The sequence below is a fragment of the Cavia porcellus genome, unplaced genomic scaffold, assembly GCF_034190915.1.
Source record: "Cavia porcellus strain 051 isolate PalLab524CR breed Dunkin Hartley unplaced genomic scaffold, mCavPor4.1 scaffold_16, whole genome shotgun sequence".
Classification (NCBI taxonomy): Eukaryota; Metazoa; Chordata; class Mammalia; order Rodentia; family Caviidae; genus Cavia; species Cavia porcellus.
Genome location: NW_026947499.1, coordinates 7,643,272 through 7,667,772, shown reverse-complemented (window position 1 = coordinate 7,667,772; position 24,501 = coordinate 7,643,272). Strand labels below are relative to the sequence as shown.

The following is a 24,501-nucleotide window of genomic DNA, read 5'->3' as shown; positions in this document are numbered from 1 at the left end:
CATGCAATAATTACTTTCAATGGCCTAGATTGCATTAATATTAAAATTCTTTTTTATATTAAAATTCTAAGATGTGAACTTTTTCAAACTACTTTGGTTCCTAAAATTGTCTGAAGTCAAAGAGAAAGAAAACTACAGTATGTACTTGAAGAACAATATGTACGCCTCTTCTTGTCATTTTTAGCCCAAAATAATTTCAGGAAAAAAAAAAATAAACAGTAGTTTACCAAGAACTGGTAGATTTGTAAATCTTTATGAACCTGAACAGTGTTATTTCAAATTCTGTATTCCTCTTGCTGGAGCTACATTTGCACAGACCTTCCCTTCCAGCAAGTGACAGCCAACACTCAGAAAAAGACAAGCAGAGCAGGGACCAGGCGGCAGCATCCAGGGTGCCTGGAGAGCAGGGGATGCAGCAAGAAGTGGGAAGGAGGCTCACCAGTCCCGTCCGGCTGGGCTTGCTGCTCACAGAGGAGGCCACAGAGCTCATGGAGCTGAGGGAGGAGGCAGACGGGCTGCGCTTCAGACTGGCAGGTGTGGTGGCCATCACTCGTCGCACGGCGGCTGCCTTGGCTTTGGCTGGTGTGGTTGAAGGGAAGCCAATCTTGGTCACTTTGTGGACAGGAGCAAACAAGCCATACTTGGGTTGACACTGGAAATACCTTTAGAAAGGAACAGTAACAATGGAAATGAAAGTCAATAGATGAAAGGCTTGGGAAATGTCTCTTACCCTCCTTTGTACTATTTCATTTCCACCTTTACTTCGCATCCTGTACCAGGAGGCAAAAGTGAGGTTACCCTTGCACAGAGAGATCTGCTTACTAGCTAGTCCCATGCCACAGGACACAATTTTTATCAGATAGTCCCCAACAAAAGCAGCCACCTTCTCTTTACCTCATTCTATCCCCAAACACCTAGAAATTTGCAGAGATCAACTGCTAATCAAAAGGAAAAGAAATCCCCCCCCCCTAAAAAAGTAAAAGAAATCCCAAGGGTAATATGACATTACCTATTTTAAAAAATAAACCAGATGCTTATTTAGAATCTACTCAGATGTACCTTACATATTATTAAAGAGGTAGTCAAAAGAACAACTTCAATTCTGGCAGGGGTGGAGGTTGCTGGGCACAGGAGTATATATCTGTAAATCAGCCACTCAAGAAGAGGAGACACCAGGACCACAAATTGCAGGCCAGCGTGGACAACTTGGTGAGACCCTTAGTTTCTTTTCTTTTCTTTTCTTTTCTTTTTTTTTTTTTTCCTATCTTTTTGAGACAGGGTCTTATTATTATGCAGTTCTGGCTGATCTTGAGCTCACTTGCAGAAGTAGTCCTTTGCAAGTGGTTGCTTTTATAGTAGCCCAGGCCAGTCTCAAACTCACAATGATCCTCCTGACTCAGCTTCCTGAATGCTGAGGTTACAAGTGTATGCTACCACACTTGGAAAGACCCTGTTTCAAAAATTAAAATAGTAACAATTTTTAAAAATATTTAAAGAGTTAGGATGTAGCTCAGTGGTAAAGCACCCCTGGGTTCGATTCCCCAAGAATATTCTGCTGAATAAAAGAGCAGGCAAGGGAAAAGAAGGGGGTAGGAGAGAGGGAGAAGGACAAGCAGGGGGAAGGGACGGACAGAAAACGAACCCAGCAGGCAGAAAATAAAAGTGCAGCCTTTCAGAACACTCATTTCCATTGTACTCCACACACTTGCGATCCATGGAAGCACTTTCCCATGTAAGACATACACATTTATCCTAAACCAACCTTGTTCCAGCAACAGCACCATCGTTCTTCCCAAGAGGTTCGTCTAACTCCACACCACACCACTCCCCCTTGGCAAAGTCGGTCTCCCCAAGAAACCGGACTACGCCAGCCTTGGTGCCACCAACCTGGAAGAAGAGAAGGCTCAAATGAAGCGATGGATGTAATTCCATAGCTCAGTCCGTCAAGGTCCCAAGTAATGGTTAAGTGACACATCCCATCATTTCCCTCAGCAGCTTCTCTACTTTGTCTTCTCTTCGAGTCTCCAGAGTTCTGGCAAACTGACCTGGGGACTTACACTGCCAGAATGATTCAACCTGGCATTGTCCCATAACAACACAGCCTATGTAACATGTTGTCATTCAGGCTATCCACCAAACTACTCACTCTGTTCCTTAGAAAAATATTTTATTGGGGCTGGGGGTTTAGCTCAGCAGCATAAGCACCTGTCTGGCAGGTGAGAGAGGTCATGAGGAGTTCAATCCCCGGTACAAAAAAGAAGGAAGGAAGGAAGGAAGGAAGGAAGGAAGGAAGGAAGGAAGGAAGGAAGGAAGAAAGAAAGAAAGAAAGAAAGAAAGAAAGAAAGAAAGAAAGAAAGAAAGAAAGAAAGAAAGAAAGGGCTGGGGATTTAGCTCAGCGGCATAAGCGCCTGCCTTGCAAGCAGGCAGTCGTGAGTTCGATCCCTGGTACCGATAAAAAACGAAAAAGACAAAAAAAAAAAAGAAAGAAAGAAAGAAAGAAAGAAAGAAAGAAAGAAAGAAAGAAAGAAAGAAAGAAAGGAAGGAAGAAAGAAAGAAAGGAAGAAAGAAAGGAAGGAGGAAGGAAGAAAGAAAGGAAGGAGGAAGGAAGAAAGGAAGGAAGGAAGGAAGGAAGGAAGGAAGGAAGGAAGGAAGGAAGGAAGGAAGAAAGAAAGAAAGAAAAAGAAGGAAGGAAGGAAGGAAGGAAGAAAGAAAGAAAGAAAGAAAGGGTGGTAGTGTGACTAAAATCACATGAGGGGAGCATGTCACATTAGTTAAAGATGATGCAATCTCTCCAAATAATCAGCTGAATTCTTTGGGGGTGAGTCAAAATTACTGTTAACACAATTGTTTTTCTTATAGGCATCTAACAGGCTACATACAGTCTATAACTCTCCAAGAAAACCACAGGCTTTGCTCAGATGGCTGTATAAAAGCAACCACTTACAAAGGACTACTTCTGCAAATGCACATAACATATATTTATCCTGAAAAATATATCTTCCCACAAGTTTGTCTAAAATGGATGATCAAAAAAATTTAAAAAATAAAACGGATGATCACTAGGTCCTAGAATGGGACCTTTTCTTATGCTTGTTCTCCCACCAAATTTGGAACTTTTGACTCATCAAACAGTAAGTTTTAAAAAAAAAAAAAGTTCAACTTCACTTTCCTTGTGAAAGAGCATCAGTAATTATTCAAAACATCTTCAATGAAGACAGTAACTCATTTAAGTCCTAAAACCACTCAAACATTTTTCTACTTATATATTCCATAGTCAAAAAAATTGAAGCATTCAAATATGACTTCACAAAGTAATCCTAGCGCTTGCGAGGCTGACACAGGGGGATCATCATGAGTTTAAGGCCAGAACTAATAGCAAGTTCAAGACCAGCTTACACTACATAGTTAGAACCTGTCTCAATAAAAGTTAGGAATGTAGCTCAATAGTTGTGTACTTGCCTAGAACTTTTGCTACTGTAGACAAACAAAACAAAAAAAAACATGTACAAATATGTCTTTTGTAGTAATTAGATTCTTCTGGGATTTTGCAATTTTTTTCACTTGTGGCTTAGAACCTCCGAGTCTAGGAGCCTGGTTGTGACACTCCAAAGTTTGTTCATCCTCTGTCTGGATGGTGCTTGTGTTCCTTGTGGCTGGGGCTCATGCCTTGTGGAAGTCATTCTTTGCCCAACTCCTGTTTTCTAATTTCTGTTACTTTGTATGGCTCAAACTTGAGAAGACTTCACCTGTTCATGTTGTAAGGAACAGAAAGAGGCAAAGACCTGCCAGGACCTCCAGGCTTATGTAAAGGCAACAAACATCACATGGAATTTATTGTGCCTGGGTGCAGACAGACAGAGGGCAAAAAGGAACAAAGGAAGCAGCCCTTTCTTATAGGGGTTGAAAGAAGGTAAGAGATGTTAGGTGGGCAGGGACACCAGGCAATGTTAATAAACATCACTTTCCAGCTAATTCTTTACACTAATCCATAAAGTTTTCCCAGAAAAAACACTCCCATCATTCCCATTTCCCACTCAGGCCTATGAGCACAGTGAGGGGAGGACAAGAAGGCTACTCCAAGTTTCTGGAGATGTCTGCGAGTGGCACAGGCCATAGGAGCTCTATTTGAACAGCAGAGGTGACCAACTGAACAGCTATCCTAACCTAGGCTTTCCCTTCCCTCCTGTCCTGCAGTGAGAAAAGGAGCAAGAGTTACACAGGCCACAGGGTGTGGAGAAGTCAGGCTCAGTTGCTGCCCTGAGTCATTGTGGCAGGAAACCTGAGGTGGCATAGGTGTGGCACTGGGGAAATTGTGGACCAAAGCTGGCATAACAGTGGCTGAATGACTAGTTTGTTACAGTCTTGGTGATCAATAATTTCCCTCCACTGGAGACTGAATCCACAGCCTTTCTCATAGTAAGCACATACTCTGCCACTGAGCTAAATCTCCAGCCCAACAATTAAGTTTTAATTACAAAGATTCCAGGATGTCTCAGTGACAGGGTGCTTGCCTAGCATGCACAAGGTCCGGTTCAACACCCGGCACTGCAAAAAAAGAAAATTCCAAATCAAGCATTCCAGATATCTAATTATTTTCATTAATTTCAACATCAAAATGTTTTCTATTTTTAAAACAAAGATTCCTATTTAAAAGAACTGCATGATAAAGTGGGGGAAATAACACAGCAACGAGGATGATAAGAAGATGTGTGCACACATGACTCACCAACACTCTGTCTCCGATTTTGAGCTCGCGTTCTCCTTTCTTAATGGAGCCAGCCTCTGACAGGTTGGAGATTGACTCACTGGTGGTTTTCGTAAGGTTGCTGACCTGAGGCGTGGCTGCAGGCTCCTTGGCTGTTGGCTGGGAAGACTTATGGGGAACATGTGAAGCCATAGCGAGACAGGAGCCCGCCGTGCTGGCTGCAGAAGTGGACAGAGGCGAAGCCGCTCTGGATACATGAGCCATCTGTAGGCCATTGGCTTCATCTTCCACTTGTACCTTCCGTGTTAACTTTGAAGGGCGGGTAAATATACCCCTCAGAGGTTCACACTGGAAATAGCGAACTCCTGCCACTGAGCCGTCATTCTTTCCTATGGGTTCATCTAAAACAATCCCAGCCCACTGGCCTGGTGCAAACTGGGTCTCTCCAAGGAACTGGATATATCCAGGCTTATTTCCATTCACCCACACACGTTCCCCAACTCGAAAATCATCAACAAATTCCTCTTGAGTCTCAGAGGATGGAGTGCTTGAGACTTTTTCACTGGATGTTGTTTTTTCTACTGAAGATACCACTGAAAACAAGATCAGAAAGATTAATTTCATATTCAAGGAGCCAACCTCTAACTTAAAGCAAAGAAACCAGAAAAAGCAGCAGCAAGACTAATTCATAATTGTTACAAAAGAGTTCTATTGTTTTTTCAAGCAAAGAGGCACAGTACTTGATCCATTATTACTATGTTCAAACTGCCAAAACCCAGTGAGCTGGAGGTAAGGTTTATTCTATTTGTAGTTAAGAGAAGAAGAAATAGCTGGACATGGTGTCTGATGCCTGTAATCCCAGTACTTAGGAGGCTGAAGCAGGAGGATCACTTCAAATTTGAGGCCAGCCTGAGCTACATAGCGAGTTCAAGACCAGTCTGTTTGACTGACAGCTTTGTTTTGCCACATTTGACTTTATTCTCTCCCCCCCAAAAAAGGTAATAAGAACTAAGGAGTAATAAAATCCAAAACGTGTAAATTTTGTTGTAAAAAAGAGAGGGGAAAAAAAAGAGCTCTAACGGATATAACAGCAAGTGTGTTTAGGGGTGTTAAATAGCTGACTATATTAATGTTTTTGGATCATTGAACACAGCTGTTTGCAGTCTCTCTGTCTGAATGTCCACTTTGTATTCTTTGATACTGTGATTTGAGCAACTGTTTCTAGGATGATAATATGTAATCTATTAACAGGTGATTTCTTACTGTTTTTTTTTTTTTTTTGTAGTTCTGTATTACATGTACCCTTACACCGCTTTGTTTTGTTTTGTGTTTTTCTCTTTTTCCTCTTAAATAAAAAGACGAGTCTGAATTACATAGCAAAACCTAGTCTCAAAAAAAAAAAAAAAAAAGACTAGGAGTAGTAGCCAGGGTTGTGGTATACAGCAATATATTATAGTTTTATGTTCTGTTATACACTACAGTACTGCATGTGCAAATAAAGCAAAGTCACCAAGCTGGAGTTTTCTTTGACCATTTCTTTGTTCTGAATACATATACAATTCCTGTTTAGAGACCAATTCATTTTAACAACCTAGTTGCAGGAACAAAACTTGGTCATTAAATAAGGGTAACCTAGACATTACAGTAAGGCTGTGTCTCAAAAAATCTAAGACACTTTGAAATAAAATGGACTTGGGAAAAACTAAGACAACTAACTCAAAGCAAGGAAAACTTAATCCTTTACCTACATATATTTACAGATTTGATATTCTTTACTCTACCTCTATCCTACACATGAGCAAATACCCACAGATACACTGAGATGGGTTCTATTAAAGCTGACAAAATTGCCATATTTAACCACAGAGATTTGTTCTGTTTTGTTTTGTTTTGGGTTTTGTTTTTTTTTTTTTTTTTTTGTCTTTTTCCTTTTTATCGGTACCGGGGATCAAACTCACGACTGCCTGTTTACAAGGCAGGCACTTATGCCGCTGAGCTAAAACCCCAGCCCAGGGACGGAACTCAACCACCGCGTACTTGCAAGGCTACTCGGCCCTAACCACAGAGATTTGCAATTAGGCTTGATGATCTAAAGGATACAGTACTGTGGCCCTGGCCAAGATTATTGGAAGACCACATGAACTCTATTTGTTTAATGGTGAAAGCATAAATCATAGCAAAGAAAAAAGACAGCACCTGGCCAAAGGTCCTGTTAAGGCAATACAACTTTGTGCAGTCACTACCTGTGGTAAAGACAGCAATGACAGTGTCCCAGAAATGTGATACTTACCCAGGAAACTCATCTACACAGCCATCCAATGGCATTAGTGTGAACTGGGATTGTGCACATCCTTACTCTATCATTCTCTTGGGCACACTCTGATCCCAGGATGTGACACCACCTCTCTATTTCATTTTTTTTTTTTTAATCTGTAAAGGGGCAGTAATATCTTCTTGAGAGCTTTATAAATAAGATTAAATAATGTATTTATTCACTGTGCATAAGTTCATTGATCTCTTACAACTCAGTACTGTTCCGCACTAGGAAATAAAGCAAGATTGCACTGTCTGTGCTCTCAGACAAATCAGAGTCCAGAGGTGGGAAAGCAGAGGGTAAAACACCTCATCAGGTAATGGCAGCAGTCTAATTGCTATGGAGGAGCAGCAGCCCCTCCAAAGAGGCGGTTAGGCAGATCTCCTGGAAGAAGCAGCATCTCGGTGAGCCTGGCAGATGAGAAAGAGTGAGTCATGCACACTGAGGGGAACACCCCAACTGGCAGCCAAAACTCCACTTCAGGCATTTGTTTCACAGCACTCATATATTCTACATGAGTTCAGATAGAATATGTCTGGGAAGACTCCCTGCAGGGAACAGGACCTCAACCTCTGTCCTGCCTGCTCCTCTGCTCTTGGCAGTCAACCAGGGCTGGGGGAGAGTGGTTAGTGTCCTAGGTTTCAGGGCGCCCTAAGATTTCTTTTCTCCATACCCTAAGGAGAAAGATCATAAGGAGTTCAGGAACACAGAGGAGACAGAGAAAGAAATAACAGGTAGGATCGAATAGTTCAAATGACTTGACAACTATTTTAACACCTTAGATTAGAACTAAATAAGAAAAATGATAACCTACAAGGAAGTGACTCCACTAATTAAGATTTCCATTTGCAAAAAAAATTTTTTTTTCTGCTTTTTGAGACAAAGCTTCACTATGCAGAGCTAGCTGGCCTCAAACTCCTGGGTGATACTCCTGTCCCTGCCTCCAGCATCCTAGGTTTACAGTTCACCCACCACCATCCCCAGCACTTTTTTAAACAGTGTTGCTATGTTGCCCTGGCTGATCCCAAACTCCTGGGTTCAAGTGATCCTCCTACCTCAGCCTCCCATGTAGCTGGAACTATGGGCATGTGTCACTGCATCTGTAAAAATTATATCTATTTATTATTTATTTTTTGAGGCACGGTCTTACTGTGTGTACAGGTTGGCCTTGAACTGTGTATGTAGCCCATGGGAACGCTCCTGCCTCAGCTTCCCGAGTGCTGCTATCACAGGTGTGTGCCATCACATCTGGCCTATTTTTATCTTATTTTGAGACACTAGGGATTGAACCCAAGAACTTGTACATGTTTAGGCAAGCAGTCTACTACTGAGCTACTACATTCCCAGGCACAAATTCTTACCTTTTTAAAAAGTAGTATTTTGCGGGGTTTTTTGAGCCAGTCTCACCACTACATAGTCTAGCTGACTGCTGACTCAGTCTCCTGAGTGATAGGATTACAAGTGTGCAACAAAGTACCCAGCCAGGTTACCGTTTGTTTGGGTTTTTTTGTTTTTGAAACAGGGTCTGACTTTGTAGTGCAGGCTGACCTTGAACTCAGTGTAACCAGGCATCAAACCCTCAGCAATCCTCCTGCCTCAGCCTTCCAAGTGCCAGAATTATATGCTTATACCATCATGCCTGGTTTTAATTTCTGCCTTTTAATTCAAAGTTTTTTCAAATATTTTTGAAATAATAAATAAATTTTAAAGAATATGAGTGACTATAACGTTTTCTTTTTTAGAGGTCTAAAACTGAAGTTTGATACAGGATAATTTATCTGCTACTAAAGAAAAATATGGATTAAAAAAAAGAAAACAAAGGAAAAACATAAAAAATTACCAGTAGCAGGTGTCTTCAAGGCTGTGCTTCCAGGCTTAAGGATCTTGGTGGGGGCCTTTAGCCCACTTGGTTTTAGCATGCTCATTGTTTTGGTATTTCAGAGCTGTTTCTCCCGTGCCTGTCACCACTATCTTTCCCCAACCATCGATACAACTGTGTTTCTATAGTGAAGTCAGGCTCTGGATTAAATCTGCAAAGGGAAGCAAATAAAAAGCCTTTTAATTTTTGTTTTTGTCCATAAAATAAAAAAGACGGTTAAAAAAAAACTTTTAGACCTGTAGGAGAAAGAACCCAATACAACAAGTATTATTAAAGCACATTTCACAGCCTAAACTTTTCCTTACACACCGTAATAAAACATCTCCACATTGAACATAGAACAACTAAATGTGGCTACATGAAGGTCCTGCTGAAGTGGACTTAAAGGTGATTTATTGGGCTGGGGATTTAGCTCAACGGCATAAGCACCTGCCTTGCAAGCAGACGGTTGTGAGTTTGATCCCTGGTACCGATTTAAAAAAAAAAGACCAAAGTGATTTATTATCCTAAAGATAAGCAATGAAGGCTAGCAATACATTCACTTTGGTTTACATCAGCTGATATTACCTGCTTATTATAGTACTTACAAACCACATCAAAGAGGGGTCAGGAAAATTTGCACCTATCTTATGGGAAGATGGCAAGTGAGTTTCCGGTTTTTAATTTATGCACTTATATTTTCCTTAAATGTATTACAAGCCTGTGTGAACTGTATGTTTCACAGCCTCTTCACCTCCACAGAAAGTATGCAGAGAAACATTCCCAGATACAATACCTAAAAACAAAAACTCCAATCAAAGAGAACTACTACCAGCTGCCCAGTGCTTGTTTCATATTTCTCTCCAGTTGTCTTGGACAGTGAAGCACAGTCTCACTCTCTGGCCCCGTCTCTCTTACAAGAATGTCAAGCACTTAGACGACTCTGCCGAGCAATGGCAGAAGAGCCTGCATGGGCACTGCAGTGTGCTTAACAATGTACCCCCTCCACCTCAAAAATGTGACTGTGACTGTGACCTTATCTGGAAAAAGCATCTCTATAGATGTAACTAAACTAAAGAACTTGAGGTGAGATCATCTTGAATTATCTGGGTGGGCCCTACTCATTTCTATAAAAAGAGAACACAGAGAAAAGGCCAGCAAAAGTAGAGGCTGAGATGAACTGCTGTGTTTATAAAACAAGAACTGCTGGTATCACCAAACATTAGGACAGAGGCATGGGACAGATTCTCCACAGATCCTACAGAAGGAACCAATCCATTAACATTTGATTTTGGATTTCTAGCCTCTGGAACTTTAAGAGAACAATTTCTGTTGTTGTTTTTGGTTTTCGGTTTGTTTGTTTGTTTGTTGAGACAGGATTTCACTCTATAGTTCAGGCTGGCCTTGAACTCACAGCAATCCTGCCTCAGCCTCCCAAGTGCTGGAATTACAGGGATGCACCAACATGCCCAGCTAAATTTCTACTGCTTTAAATCAACCAGTCTTCAGTAATATTTTATGACAGAGCTAGGAGGGAAATATAGCCATGTAAATTTTTCTGTTCAAAGTTAACTAGAATGATATAGGCATGGTGATAAACATGGGAGATAAACATGGTGATAAACTCTGGGAGGCTGAGGCAGGAGGATCACAAGTTCAAGCCCACCTTTGGTGAGACTACTTCAAAACGTAGAAAAGAAGCTGAGGATATAGCTCACTCCTAAGGCCTTAGGTTCAATTCCCAGCACAAAAAGAAGGAAGGAAGAACAGAGGAGAGCAAGAGAGAGGGGGAGAGAGAAAGGGAGAGGGAGGCAGAGAGTGCACGAGAAGGGGAGAGAGGGAGGAGGGAAGGTACTGAACCAAGACAGATGCTTCATAAGCTTCAGTAGTCTCTATGCTTCTTGAGGGCCCAAAGCAGTTCAAGATGTTTTTCTAAACATCAGAGATAATGCCAAGCATGGTAGGTATATGTCAATAATCCCAGCACATGGGATTCGAGGGCAGGAAAACTATGAATTTAAGGTCAGCCCTGGGCTACATTTGGAGATCCTACCTCAAAAAAAAAACACAAGAAAATAAATTAAAATGTGAAAGACCAGTTGTGCAGTTTGAGAGAAGATTCTGATTAACAGAGAAAAAAGAACTTCTGACTTGAAGACAGTGATGGCCACTTCTGCTTATAAGCACAAAAGTCCCCATCCTCACCACTCGAATCATAACCAGGACCATCTAGAGATAGTGGGGTCCAAGTGGTAGACTGTACAAGTCTGGAGGCTCTGATGCTAAGTTGGGATTTTAAAGCACTTGCTTTATTTACCATCAGATCCCCCCATCCTGGCTTGGACTCGACCACTGCCTCAGGACAGACAGATCAGCTGGTCTCTTCTAGTCTCTGCTGAGAAAGGCTATTAATGTGTCCAAAGAAGTTGAGGAGGCTGGGGATGAGCCAAGTGCAGAAATTCCCATGGTAGTTGCTCCCCTTCACCCTGCTCCAACATCATTGAATAACAGAGTCAGGTAGGAAAGAAAACTAACAAAGAAAAAGGCATAGTTGTCCTGGAAACAATTACAATGGCAACAAGAAAAAACAAAGTGCTCCATAAAATATTTTACTCAGAAGCTGGGCACAGAGGTGCACGCCTATAATCCCAGCACTCAGACGGCTGAGGCAGGAGGACAGCTGGAATTTCAAAACCAGCTGGGGCTACAAAGTGAGCTTGAGGCCAGCCTAAACTGCATAGCGAGACCATGTATCAAAAAATAAAATAAAATAAAAAATTTTTTTACCTCAGGCAAAACAGCAAATTCATGGGCTCAGTTTAAGTACTAACGAGACAGAAATTTTGGAATTCACGATTAAACCAGGCTAACTAGGAGAACCTCAGTCAGTCTCAATTCCTGCAACCAATATCATGAATTCACAAAAACTCAACAATCTACAAACATCAGCCTACAACACAGAAGTATGTGAGTATTACGCACAAAACAACGATTAGAAATTCAGCCTATGACTTCACTGTCTAATCCTCATGTCTCAGCTCTCAGTCTATTGGAGCTTTACAGTACTATGGATTAGCTGCTCTTACTACTCCTTCTTACACAAACAATACCTTAGGAACTAACATGTATCTCCTCATTTGTTAGGTCATGCAGCTCAGAAGCAGAAATGAGAATACAGATTATTTGATCCCAAAATCCAAGCTCTTCCCATTAATCTAATGTTCAGATTTAGGAGACACCACACATTAAAATTACAAATACTATTACTCAGATGACCTACCACTAGGTAGAACACCTAGAGTTCACACAGCAAACTTACCACTGCCTTACCTATGTCTCAGAATTTAACTGTGAAGGTAGATGAGAAAGTATTGTAAGTTTGAAGATAAACACAATGAAGGTCTACGAGGTTAGGTGCTTTTCACAAGTGCCAATCAATTAAAGCAGCACTACAGCTCTCCTGGGACCTGGTGCTCAAAGATTTGCCCTCTGACGAAAATCTTCCCATAGGATGCATGAACGCATTCAACAAACATTTCCTGAGAAGCTACTACACAGAAGGCACTTTTCTATTTCCCCACTGGTGATGAATCTGTAGGAGGGAGAAGGCTTTGAGAAGCTCAGAGTACTAAACACAGAAAGCATAGGACTTTGAGTGAAGAAACGGGAGCTGCTCCTAAGCAGCAACAAACACAATCTGGTTTGTGATCACAGATCTAAAATGAAACTAAGACAAAGGTCACCACAGGGACAGCAGACAAACTCCTGCCCTTAACTTGTTACTCAACTAAAAACATGGCTTGTGGACCAGGGATTTAGCTCAGTAGCATAAATGAGGTCATCAGTTCAACTCCCAGTACCAAAAATATAAAAAATTTAAAAAACAAAAACATGGTTTGTTTTCTTCTGGGACAGTCAGGGGCTGCTTTCGCTTGAAAAGGGGGGAGGGGCAGTGATTCTTCATTTGGGCCTGTGGATGCCCAATAAATAACAAAAAGCAGAACAAAGCTTAACCTTCATTCTGTATCTGACTTTTTCACCTTAAAACTTGGCTCAGATCACAGCTCCGCCCTGCACATTTATCTATTCCTCACTTAGGGAACCCACTGGCTGTCTAAAAGGACACAATGCAAGGTTGATCAGCCAGCGTTGTATTTACACAACCATGCCACCCTTCCAGACCAGGACACAGGGACACTCAGCTACCTCTGAGTACCTATGAGTCCTCTGTGCTTGTCCTGTGGTTGCCTTAAGCTCCACACAGCCTCCACAGAGCAGAAAGCACCGCCTCACTAAGTGACAAAGCCTGCCCAACCCATCCTGTAAACCAGAGCCCTGGGGGCTGACAGACCCTAGCCTGCTCCAGTCCTTAGAAGCTCACCCCATGCCACTGTCCACAGGCCTTTTAAAAATATTTCTGCTCAAGCATAGGCACAAGATGGATGGATAAACTCAACCATACTAAAGTTCTGCCAGTTAACCTGATGCAACGGCTCATGCCTGTATTCCAACACTCACGAGGCTGAGGCAGAAACACCACTGAGAGTTGGAGGCCAGCCTAGGCTAATGGTGAGTTCAAGACCAGCCTGAGTTACAGAGTGAAACTATCTCAAAAAACAATACCTAAATAAATAAATAAATAAAAGGCCAGGAATTTAGCTCAGTGGCCTAAGCAGCTGCCTGACAAGTACAAGGTTATGAATTCAATCTCAGGTACCAAAAAAATAAATAAGTCTACCAGCTGAGTCAAAATGGAAGAGAAAACCATTAAAGTTAATGGTGATTTTAAAGGAATGACTAAAGTAAAACAGGGCACCTGAGAGGCAAAAGGAATTACGGTGATGGGGCTTGTGGGGGATGAGGTGTCACTTTGAAGGCCCCAGCCCCCTTGGACCTGTAGTAAACAATAGCCCCCGGTATGCGAGACAGAGGCAGGACAGGAATGTCTGTTTTTAGTGGGATCTTTTTACCCTCTAAATACCATATTGTGTGACCTGGCTTTGTTTTATAGAGTCATGAGGAAGTGGCCGGCCACCCTTTGTGACATTAGCAACAAACATAATTAACAACATTTTTGGGCTAATAAATTTTTGGGGGGGGGCTAGAGGAGTTAGGAGAACTGGTTGTGTTTGTTTATTTTATTTAGATAGTTTAGAATAAACATTGTAGTTTGTCACATTGTAGCTTGTCACAAAGAATGTTTTTTTATTATTTAATTGTCTGTGTTTTGTGAATTGATCCGGTTTACTATATAAGAATCTTAAAATAAAGATTGTGTATACAGTGCAGTGCAGGCAGTAGCAAGTGCCGCATCTCTTCTGTTTCTTTTCTGAGCGCTGCACCCCCCGTGTCCCGATCGGTGTGTGCGTGTTTGCCTTTCCCAGAGTTCAGAGTACACTAGACACTCACAACAAGTGGCGCCCGAACAGGGACTCCGAAGGTCGTCTAGGAAAGGTGAGTATATTTTTATTATGGGGATATGGGACAATCTGCCTCTTCTCCTTTCTTAAAAATTCTTAAACATTTATTATCTATGTATGACATATCGCTCAGGTCAGCTGACTTAGATATGTGTATTGATACAATTAAAGAATACAATCCTTGGTTTCCAGATGAAGAAACTTTGGATGTAAAAGTATGGAGGAAGGCAAAGGTTAGTACAGAAAGGGCTATGCAACAGGAGAAGAAAATTGCTTTACGTTTTTGGGCTATTTGGTCGGTTGTGTACTCTTTATTAAAAGCTATGGAAGATGAACATATTGTAAAAAATCTTCAACTAAAAATTAAACCGGTTATTCAGGAATTGCCCCTCACAGAGGAGGAGCAGACTGTAGTTCAAAATGACGCTATTGCTTTAAGTAGTGAAAAAGCGTCCAAACCAAAAGTAAAATTCGCTGCAGCTGATTCGGCTTTAGCTGCTGCAGCAATATCAACTTGTGAAGACCACCCAATTTTACAGGCTATACAGCGTTTAACACAAGGGGTAGAACAGCTTCCCGTTAAGCAGAACCTACCTATACCTCCCTCTGCACCTCCTCCATCTAACCCTAACTGAAATACAGCCAAACTAGCTTTGGCTGATATACCAAAAATAGGGGATTCTGACGAGGAAACGTCTGCCTTTGCTTTCCCTGTTATCAGGCCACAACCTGTAGATGGAGCGGAAGTTCCCCCTAGATGAAAAGGATTTAATATGGATGATTTAGCAAAATTAAAAAAGGCCGTAACCCTTTATGGCCCTCAGGCTCATTACACTAGAAAATTAGTAATGTCGGTAACAGATCAATATGGTAATCTTGCTCCTTATGATTGGAAAACCTTGGCTAAAATTCTTTTAAAAGAGCCAAAATATTTACAGTGACATATGTGGTTTATGGAAGGTTGTGCTAAAAAGGCAAGACAAAATGCTGATGATTGAAATCCTAATATTAGACTCATTTCTTATCCCATGCTCTCTGGTACAGGTTTTTTTGATACTGTCGAGCATCAGGCTGCGGCCCCAAGAGAGATTCATGCTCAATTAAAAAATATTGCTTTAGAAGCTTGGGATAAAATACGGCCTCAAGGATCAAAATATGGATCCTGGGCTAAAGTTCTGCAAAGAACTAATGAACCATATGTTGAGTTCATTGCAAGACTTCAAAATGTTATAGAAAAAACAGTAGTGGGGCAAGACTTACAGCAACATTTCTTAAAACTTTTAGCCTTTAAACATGCTAACGATAAATACAAAAAGGTTTTAATTCCAATAAAAGATACTGGAACGATTGACAGTTTCATAAAACAATGTAAAGATTTAAATTAAAAATCTAAAAAAATGCAACTGTTTGCTAAAACCATGGTAACCACGTAGAATAATTTACAGTCTAAAAAGGAACAGTCTTTAAAATGTTTTAGTTGTGGTCAGACAGGGCACATAAAAAGGGCCTGTCCAAAACTTTTAGGCAATGATCAAAGAAAAAAATCTAAAGCCCCTGGCTTATGTCCAAGGTGCCATAAGGGACATCATTGGGCTCGTTAAATACAGAAGTAAACAAGTTAACTCAGCTGAACAAAAGGAAAACGAGAGAGCGGGCCTCACCCCAGGCCCGGGACAAATCAATGGGGTAAACCTACCATATTCTCCTTACAACCAGCCACCCAACACAGCGCCACAGTAGATATACCAGCCTTAAAAGACATAAAATTAAAAGGAGGACAATCTCCCGTGAGAATTCCTACAGGAATTTTTGGTCCTGTGCCTGCAAGAACTTTTGGCTTACTCACGGGTCGGTCTAATTTAAATCAAAAAGACATTACTGTTGATTTAGAAATTATTGATACAGATTATACTAAAAAATTCAAATCTTGATGTCCTCACTTACAGATTATAAATTATTAAAGAGAGAACATATAGCTCAACTCATTTTACTGCCCTATATCCCAATAGGATCCTCTGTTGTTCAGCGAACAGGAGGGTTCGGCAACACTAACCCTATTAATGTAATGTGGACAGCTAAATTATCTCAACAACAACCTCTTATTAATATTTTTATTGAACATAAAAAAATTCAAGCTCTTATAGATACGGGCTCGGATATTACTATTGTTAAATCTACTGATTGGCCTTCTCATATTACTTATACTATTATTCCATGTAATATAAAAAGAGTAAGTAATACTCCAATAAATACAATTGGACAAGCCACAATACATATACATATAAAAAATAAAGAGGGTCTTCGATCCCTGGTACCAATAAAAAAGAAAAAGACAAAAAAAAATTTTTTTTAAATAAAAAAATAAAAAAATAAAGAGGGTCAGTTGCTGTTATTAAACCTTATATCTTAAAAGTGCCAGTTTCTATTTTAGGAAGAGATATATTAAAACAATGGGGAGCTCATATACATTTTTAATATTTTACATGTTTCTGCGGCTTTGGGGAATAAATCCTTTAAAGCTTAATTTAAAAAATGATGACCCAATTTAGATAGATCAGTGGCCTCTGACTACTCAAAAGTTACAGGCAACACAAAAATTGATTGATCAACAACTTTCTCTACATCACATAAAACCATCCACATCTCCTTGGAATTCTCCAATATTTGTGATTAAAAAAAAAATCAGACAAGTAGAGACTTTTAACAGACTTACGTGCTGTCAATACATCTTTATTTCAAATGGGAGCCCTCCAGCCCGGCATTCCTTTACCTTCAGCGCTCCCTGCTGGTTGGTTTGTTTATATTATAGATTTACAGGATTTTTTTAATATACCCTTACATCCAAAAGATAAAAAACAGTTTGCCTTTTCAATTCCTCAAACAAATTATCAAAGACCTTATCAATAAAAAACATTACCCCAAGAAATAAAAAATTCCCCAACCATATGTCAAATTTATATTGATACAGCATTAAAACCAGTGCGTACACGATGGCCTCAGGTTTATACAGCTCATTTCATAGATGATATATTATTCTCATATAATGATAAAAATGTTTTAAAAGATATTTTAAAAACCTTACCTCAGTATTTTTCCCCGTTTAGACTTGTAATAACACAAGATAAAATTCAAAAAAAAATTAGTCATTATTTGGGATATATTCTTACTAGACAAAAGGTGATTCCACAAAAAATGTCTAACCCTGAAAACTTGTTTTTGGCTTTATGTGCCTTGCTCACCGTTGCATCGGGGACTGAGGTACCCCAACACTCTTATTGGGCTTATATTCCAAATCCCCCTTTACTGGAACCTGTAATATGGGGAACTATTGACATTTCACTTTATACTACACCAAGAAAAATTCTGTCAGCACCGTGGGCTGATTCAACCCCCCATAATCAAGATGATGAAACATTATTCAATTTTACTTATTATGGTAATCAAAGGCCTATTTACATTAGAGAACCGCCTTGCATCCCTCTGGGATGGCAGTATTGGATTCAACATAGAATAAAAGCAGGCAGCAAAAAAACAAGGCTTCAAGCCTTGGCTGCTCAAACTTTTAATGTTACCTGAAAAAATTTAACAGCACCTGATAAAGATACATATCCTATATGCCCTGATTTCACTTATAATAATATTTCTTATTATCCCATAATCTGGCAACAGTGTATGGGGAAGTTTGCTAAAAATATTGATAGATATATTATTTGGGGACCATTTAGAAAATTTGTTAATGGATGTGCTAAATGAAATGAGACAAGATGTAATCTCTCTGTTGTATATAGCCTTCCAGATCCAAAAAACATAACTGACGGAGCTCCTATCCTCCCTCAGAAGACGCCTCTCCGGTGGTGGGGAGATGGTGAAATTGCTAATCCTGCTGTTGCAGCCAAAAAATACCCTCATCATCTCCAAAATCATATTTAAAAGATTCCAGCCGCTATACAACCTGTAACCTTGTACAATGTTTCCTATTCAAAAACTAGTCGATCTATATCTACTACTTATAATTTTACTAGGTTTAAAATATATAATATTACTGTTTGTGCACCTCTGCCTTATGTCTTTTTAGTGGGAACTTTTAATTTTACACATTTTTCTTGTACTTGTTTAAATTGTCAATTGTTTACCTGTTTAAATAGCACATTAAATTTCACTAAGCCTTATACAGTTATGCTGTTACAACAAAAAACTCATATTTGGTTACCTATAAATTTAACTCGACCATGGTCTCAAGACCCAATAATTTCTGTTACTACTAAATTTTTTCAACATCTGTTAAAACATACAAAAAGATTTATTAAAATAGTGGTCGCTGTACTGTTAAGTCTGATAACTGTGGCCTCTTTAGCAGCAGTCTCAGAGATAGCTTTACAAACCTCTTTGCAAGAAAAACATGTTATAAAATTATGGCATGAAAATTCTCATAAACTTTGGTTAACCCAATGGCAAATAAATGCCAAACTACAACAGCAAATAGACCTTCTTAAACAAACAGTTAAATGGATGGAAAAAAAAATATTGACTCTTCAGCATCAAGTGTTTTTAAAATGTGATTAAAATTCAACTACTTTCTGTATAACACAACGACCTTATAATCAAACAGAACATAAATGGGAAGTGATTAAAATATATCTAAATAAAAACACTTCTGCCCCCCAAAAAATAAAATCTTTGCATAATCAAATTGACAAAGATTTTGCAAAGCACAATGATGATAAATCCCTGGCACAATTCGCACAATTGCTCGCTCAATCTTTAAAAGGGTTAGATTCTAAAAAAATCTGACAGAGCCTTACCCACACTTTAAGCGGCATGGGGCTTAGCTTAATTATAGCTCTCATTGCCGTAGTTCTTGTATATTTTTACTGCATAAGACAAAATGCGATTAATAACCTGGTCTTATGAAAATTGTTGTTAATAAATAAAAAGGAAGGAAGTGTGGGGGATGAGGTGTCACTTTGAAGGCCCCAGCCCCCTTGGACCTGCAGTAAACAATAGCCCCCGGTATGCGAGACAGAGGCAGGACAGGAATGCCTGTTCTCAGTGGGATCTTCTCACCCTCTAAATACCATACTGTGTGACCTGGCTTTGTTTTACAGAGTCATGAGGAAGTGGCCAGCCACCCTTTGTGACACTAGCAACAAACATAATTAACAACATTCTTGGGCTAATAAATTTCCTCCTGGGCTAGAGGAGTTAGGAGAACTGGTTGTGCTTGTTTACTTAGATAGTTTAGAATAAACATTGTAGTCTGTCACATTGTAGCTTGTCACAAAGAATGCTTTTTCACTACTTAATTGTCTGTGCTCTGTGAATTGATCCGGTTTACTATATAAGAATCTTAAAATAAAGATTGTGCGTACAGTGCAGTGCAGGCAGTAGCAAGTGCCGCGTCTCTTCTGTTTCTTTTCTGAGCACTGCACCCCCCGTGTCCCAATCAGTGTGTGCGTGTTTGCCTTTCCCAGAGTTCAGAGTACACTAAACACTCACCACAGGGGCTGACGGTGAAAATGGGTGAGAACAGTAGAAGAGACGCCTTTGCCTGGATGAAGGGAAGAGGCTGGGTACCCGTGTGTATACACAGACCTCCAAGTGCTACCCTGAAACTGTGCAGTGCACCTTCTAACAACACAGGGGGGATCAAGTAGCAAGAGGTCAAAAGATAAGAGGTGCAGTTTAAAGGAGGAGCTTGAAGCCTTTGATCTTGGGCAGGGAACTCAGAGGCCCAAACTGAAGGGAGGGAGTCTCCAGGTTTGTTGAGGTCTACATTTAAAAGGAGTGGCACATTAACAGTAGGGAGCAAGCAAAAGTTAAAAGGAATGCAAAGAGAAGCTGAGGTTAGTCCTGTCAGCTACAAAAAGGTGCCAGGTGGTGCAGTCAGAGGTCAGACTAAGTTTCTTAAAGGATGAAGAAAAAGCATCATAGGGGGACAACAAGGTCAGATACCCACACTCTTTCAGCTTCAAGGGAGTCCCTTTAGAGAGCTTGCAAAAAAATCTGTCCCAAGGGAAGCAACCTCTTGGGGCTCCAAGTTCTAGGAAAGGCAAAAAGACAAAGAGAATGTTCTGCGAGACTCACAATCACACACCTGAATTACAGAAGGCAGAGTTAAAGGATTTGGAAAGGAAGCAAGAGGAAAGAATTAGAGCCTAGTGTCATGGTACATGCTGGTCACCCAGCACTCTGGAGGCTGAAGCAAAAGGATCCCAAATACAAGCCCAGCTTGAGCAACTTAGCAAGATCTTATCTATGAAAAATAAAAAAAAGGATGGGGATATAACTCAGTATGAAGGTCCTGGGTCCTATGCTCAGTATCTGTCTGTCTGCTGTCTAACTCTCTCTCTGTCTCTCTCTCTCTTACACACACATACATACACACATACACACACACACACACACACACACACACACACACACACAAAAGGCTCAGTGAGCAGGTGAACCATGCAAGCATGCAGTGCAGGGAGGGTGACATCTGTCCACTAGGCATGGGGCCACATGCCTGCTTGGAATCTCAGCTTCTGGAGAGACTGAGACAGCTACAGACCAGCATTCAAGCTAGATTGTCTTGAATCTTAAAATACAGAAGATTAAGAATAAGGATACAGGGGCTGGGGATTTAGCTCAGCAGCATAAGCACCTGCCTTGCAAGCAGGCAGTCTCTCTGGGTTTGATCCCTGGTACCGATAAAAAAAAAAAAAAAAGGATGAGGATACAGGTCAGTGGTGGAGCATCACTTGCCACACATGCACAAGGTCCTGGGTTCAAATTCCAGCAACACGCACACAAAAAAACCTGTCCATATTGCAATGAAGACTAATTCATAGCCAATGTGGTGGTGTAGACCTATAATCCCAGCACTCAGGAAGCTGAGGCAGAAGGATCACCATGAGTTTGAGGCCAGCTTGGGCTACACAAGCAAGTTCAAGACCAGCCTGCACTATATAGTAAGACCCAGGAGCAATGTTCAGTTTCTCAGGCTGCGTGGAGTTTGTGGTTGTCTGTTTTATAGTTATATGTACACAAACCTCCTGGAGGAGTCGTTTTATCAAACTGGAGATTCTCATATCTACACACACACACACACACACACACACACACACATACACGTACAACTTTAGGATTTTAAAAATGAAATGCATCAGCTGGGCATGGTGGTGCACATCTGTAGTTCCAGCACTCAGAAGGCTGAACAGGTGGACTGCTGTGAGTTCAAGGTCATCTGGGCTACAAAGTGATTCAAGATCTGCCTAAACAGCATAGTAAAACACTCTTGAAAAAAAAAAAAAGAAATAAGGAAAGAAACATCAAAGTGGAGAAAAATGATCCCGTATTTCCAAACTAAAAAGGTAGAACCCAAGAAGCCAGGGAAAGAAGGGTAAAGAATATTTGCCTGTTTCACTGACCCTGGAGAAGAGCCTGTCCTCTGGAAACGGCACTGGTATAGGTGTGCTGTTACTGTGGAATTTGGTGAGTCAATGTCCAGGGCGATCTTCCAAAACTCCAAGCGCTGATTGCAGTTTGGGTTTCCAATAGTGACCAAAGGAACCGTGTATTTTTGGCATTTCTCTCATAAACACACAGCTATAGTTTATAAGCTGCAGTTCCTAAGTCTATTGTTAAATATGATTCAACAGTAACCTCTGAGCTCTTGACAATGACTTCCTGAGCTGATGCAGCAGAGGGTTAGGTCTCCAAGGGAGCAGGGCCACAGTGCAGCACATGCTGCCAAGCATAGCTTTCAGCTCTACAGCACAGTGGGGCTCAGGGTGTGGCCCTGTGCCCCTAGGACTCCTCAGGGGCCCAGTAACAACAATATAAGATACTGCTTGCCTTTTTCACTGTTGGCTTCTGCACTGTGGCCCACAAGCAGCAGTGGACGGAAACTGCAGGTGCTCCTAAAGGTAATGGAACTAAGCTGTCCTACATGTGTCTACTGGAACAGGACATGCTGGCAGGGGCAGAAAGCCACTTTCATCGAACATGAGGAAGGATAAGAACATGATAAAGGATTAAAATATTTCTATTAGCTTTTTTATTTATTTATTTATTTATTTGGTACTGGGGATTGAACTCACAACCTTGTGCTTGCCAGGCAGGCACTGTGCCACTGAATTAGATCCCAGCCCTTTTTATTAACTTTCAACCCTTGAATATAGGCCTTTCTAGCCTGTGTGCCAAAGTGGAAGGGACACAATTTCTGCTGTGCACCACCACATGATGGCTATCCCAGAGAAATACCATGTGACTGAGACACGAGCTCAGCCTCATTTCCCTGGAACACCACAGCTACCTGAAAGGGACAACTGGCAAAGCAGGGCTGCTCCTCCTTGACACTAGGTACTCCACAGCCATCTCCTCCACTGTGTACCACTGTGTGTTATATGCACACAAATCTCCTGGGGTCTTTTCAGTCAAGCTGTTATTTAAAGAAGATAACTATTTGCTGACAATGATAAAGCTTTTGAGAGAAAGAATTTTGAAAAAATTTCATCCTCATTGTGAACTTGGCAGCTTCCTAATAATATTCATGACCTTTGTGACAAGACCAATGGCACTGAAGAACTCCTAGTGTACAACGACAATCTCACCACTCAATGAATCAGTACTTTCCACCAGTAGTACCTGACATTACAAGACCGTGCCTGGGCCCAAGATTCAAAGCATGAATCAGACCAGTGGATTTTTTTTTTTTTTAAGAAAACTTCGTTTCTTACTTTTCAGAATTTACCTTTAAGAAACTATAACCTATCAATCTTGTAGTACCAAACCAGAAACTCCACAGTTAACCAAAAATGCTACATTTTAAAATTTCACATTTTTTTCCAAATCCATTTTATTTCAAGGAGAAAAAAACTATAATAAAATTTCAAAACACATCAATCAGGTTAACAATGACACATACATTGCACATTGGCACCCCAAATCATTCACCCAGAACACAAGACATCTGCAATCAACTGTCCAAAGAATACCAGCACAAATCTTTGTCTTCAGTAAACTAAGAGGAATCAGTAGTATGACTATGTTAACTATTTTATATATATTTATATATATATATAAACAACATATATACATGTTGTTTCTTTCAGTTTCTCACACTAATGAGACAGTAAGATGTTTACCCGTGTCTTATTTCACTAATGAGTATGATCCCAAGTTGCATCCATTTACTTTGAACTGAGCCACCTCACCAGCCTTTCATATATATATATATATATATATATATATATATATATATATATATATATATTTTGTTGTTGTCTTTTTCTTTTTTATCAGTACCAGGGATTGAACTCACGACCACACACTTGCAAGGCAGGTGCTTAGATTTCATTAATTACTAAGAATGTAAAAATCTCATGAGAAAAATGTTTCCAAACTATTCCTATATTCATTTTTCCTTTACTAACAGAATCACAATGGTCTAAAATCTTCTTTTTTTTTTTTTTTTTTTTTTTTTTTTTTTTTTTTTGGTACTGGGAATCAAACTCAGAACCATTTGCTAGGCAGGCACTATGCCACTGAGCTATATCCCTGGACCTCATTTTATAAATGCTTCCAGAAGCACGTTCCTCCCAGTTTGATTTTTTTCTCAGGTGGAGGATGATAGGCACTGAACCCCTGGCATTCCCACTGAGCTACTTCCCCAGGACTTTTTATTTTTTCACTTTGAAACTAAATTGCCCAGGAGGGAGTTGAATTGTAGTCCTCTTTCAGCACTGGGATATGGGCACGCACCACTGACCCAAGCTTCTAGTTATCTATTTAAAGTGTTGGGTGCGAAGTGAGCAAGGTCAGTATTTACTGCTTTCATGGCCATAGCTTGAGAAATGGAAGCCTGAAGCTACCTTCTATGGGAGGACTACATGCAAGTGGCCCAGAGTAACAAGAGCACCATGGGTACTAAGGCTGGGGGTTCAGATTCACTACCAGACACTTCTATGGGCAGCTGGCAGGTGCACTGGTGGCCACCATGTGCAGCATCAGCACCACTGGGAATTTTTACTAGAGATGCAAACCTTGAGCCCACAGAAACCAACCATGGCGTGGGCCCGTCCATAGTTTAACAAGCCCTTTCAAGGTGATTCTGATGTTAGCTAGCATTTGTGAGCCATTACTAAATGACTGATCAAAAATAACTTGAGAGTGAATTTCTCAACTACATGCACATGAGTCATCCATGTGACACTCCCAG

The 24,501-nt window shown here is 40.5% G+C and overlaps 1 protein-coding gene across 18 annotated transcripts in view; it reads right to left on the bottom strand.

The window, feature by feature from the left end:
* Window positions 1-24,501, bottom strand: part of Clip1 (CAP-Gly domain containing linker protein 1) — a 127,478-nt gene that overhangs the window by 74,842 nt on the left and 28,135 nt on the right. For all 18 annotated transcript variants that reach the window (XM_063225562.1, XM_013144787.3, XM_063225566.1 and 15 more), the window contains 4 exons: window positions 8,860-9,049; window positions 4,727-5,298; window positions 1,763-1,887; window positions 440-662 (listed from right to left, as the gene is read on the bottom strand). In XM_063225562.1, the coding sequence (XP_063081632.1) occupies window positions 440-662; window positions 1,763-1,887; window positions 4,727-5,298; window positions 8,860-8,944 (1,005 nt within the window). In that variant the 5' untranslated portion in view covers window positions 8,945-9,049. The remainder of the gene's footprint in view (window positions 1-439; window positions 663-1,762; window positions 1,888-4,726; window positions 5,299-8,859; window positions 9,050-24,501) is intronic.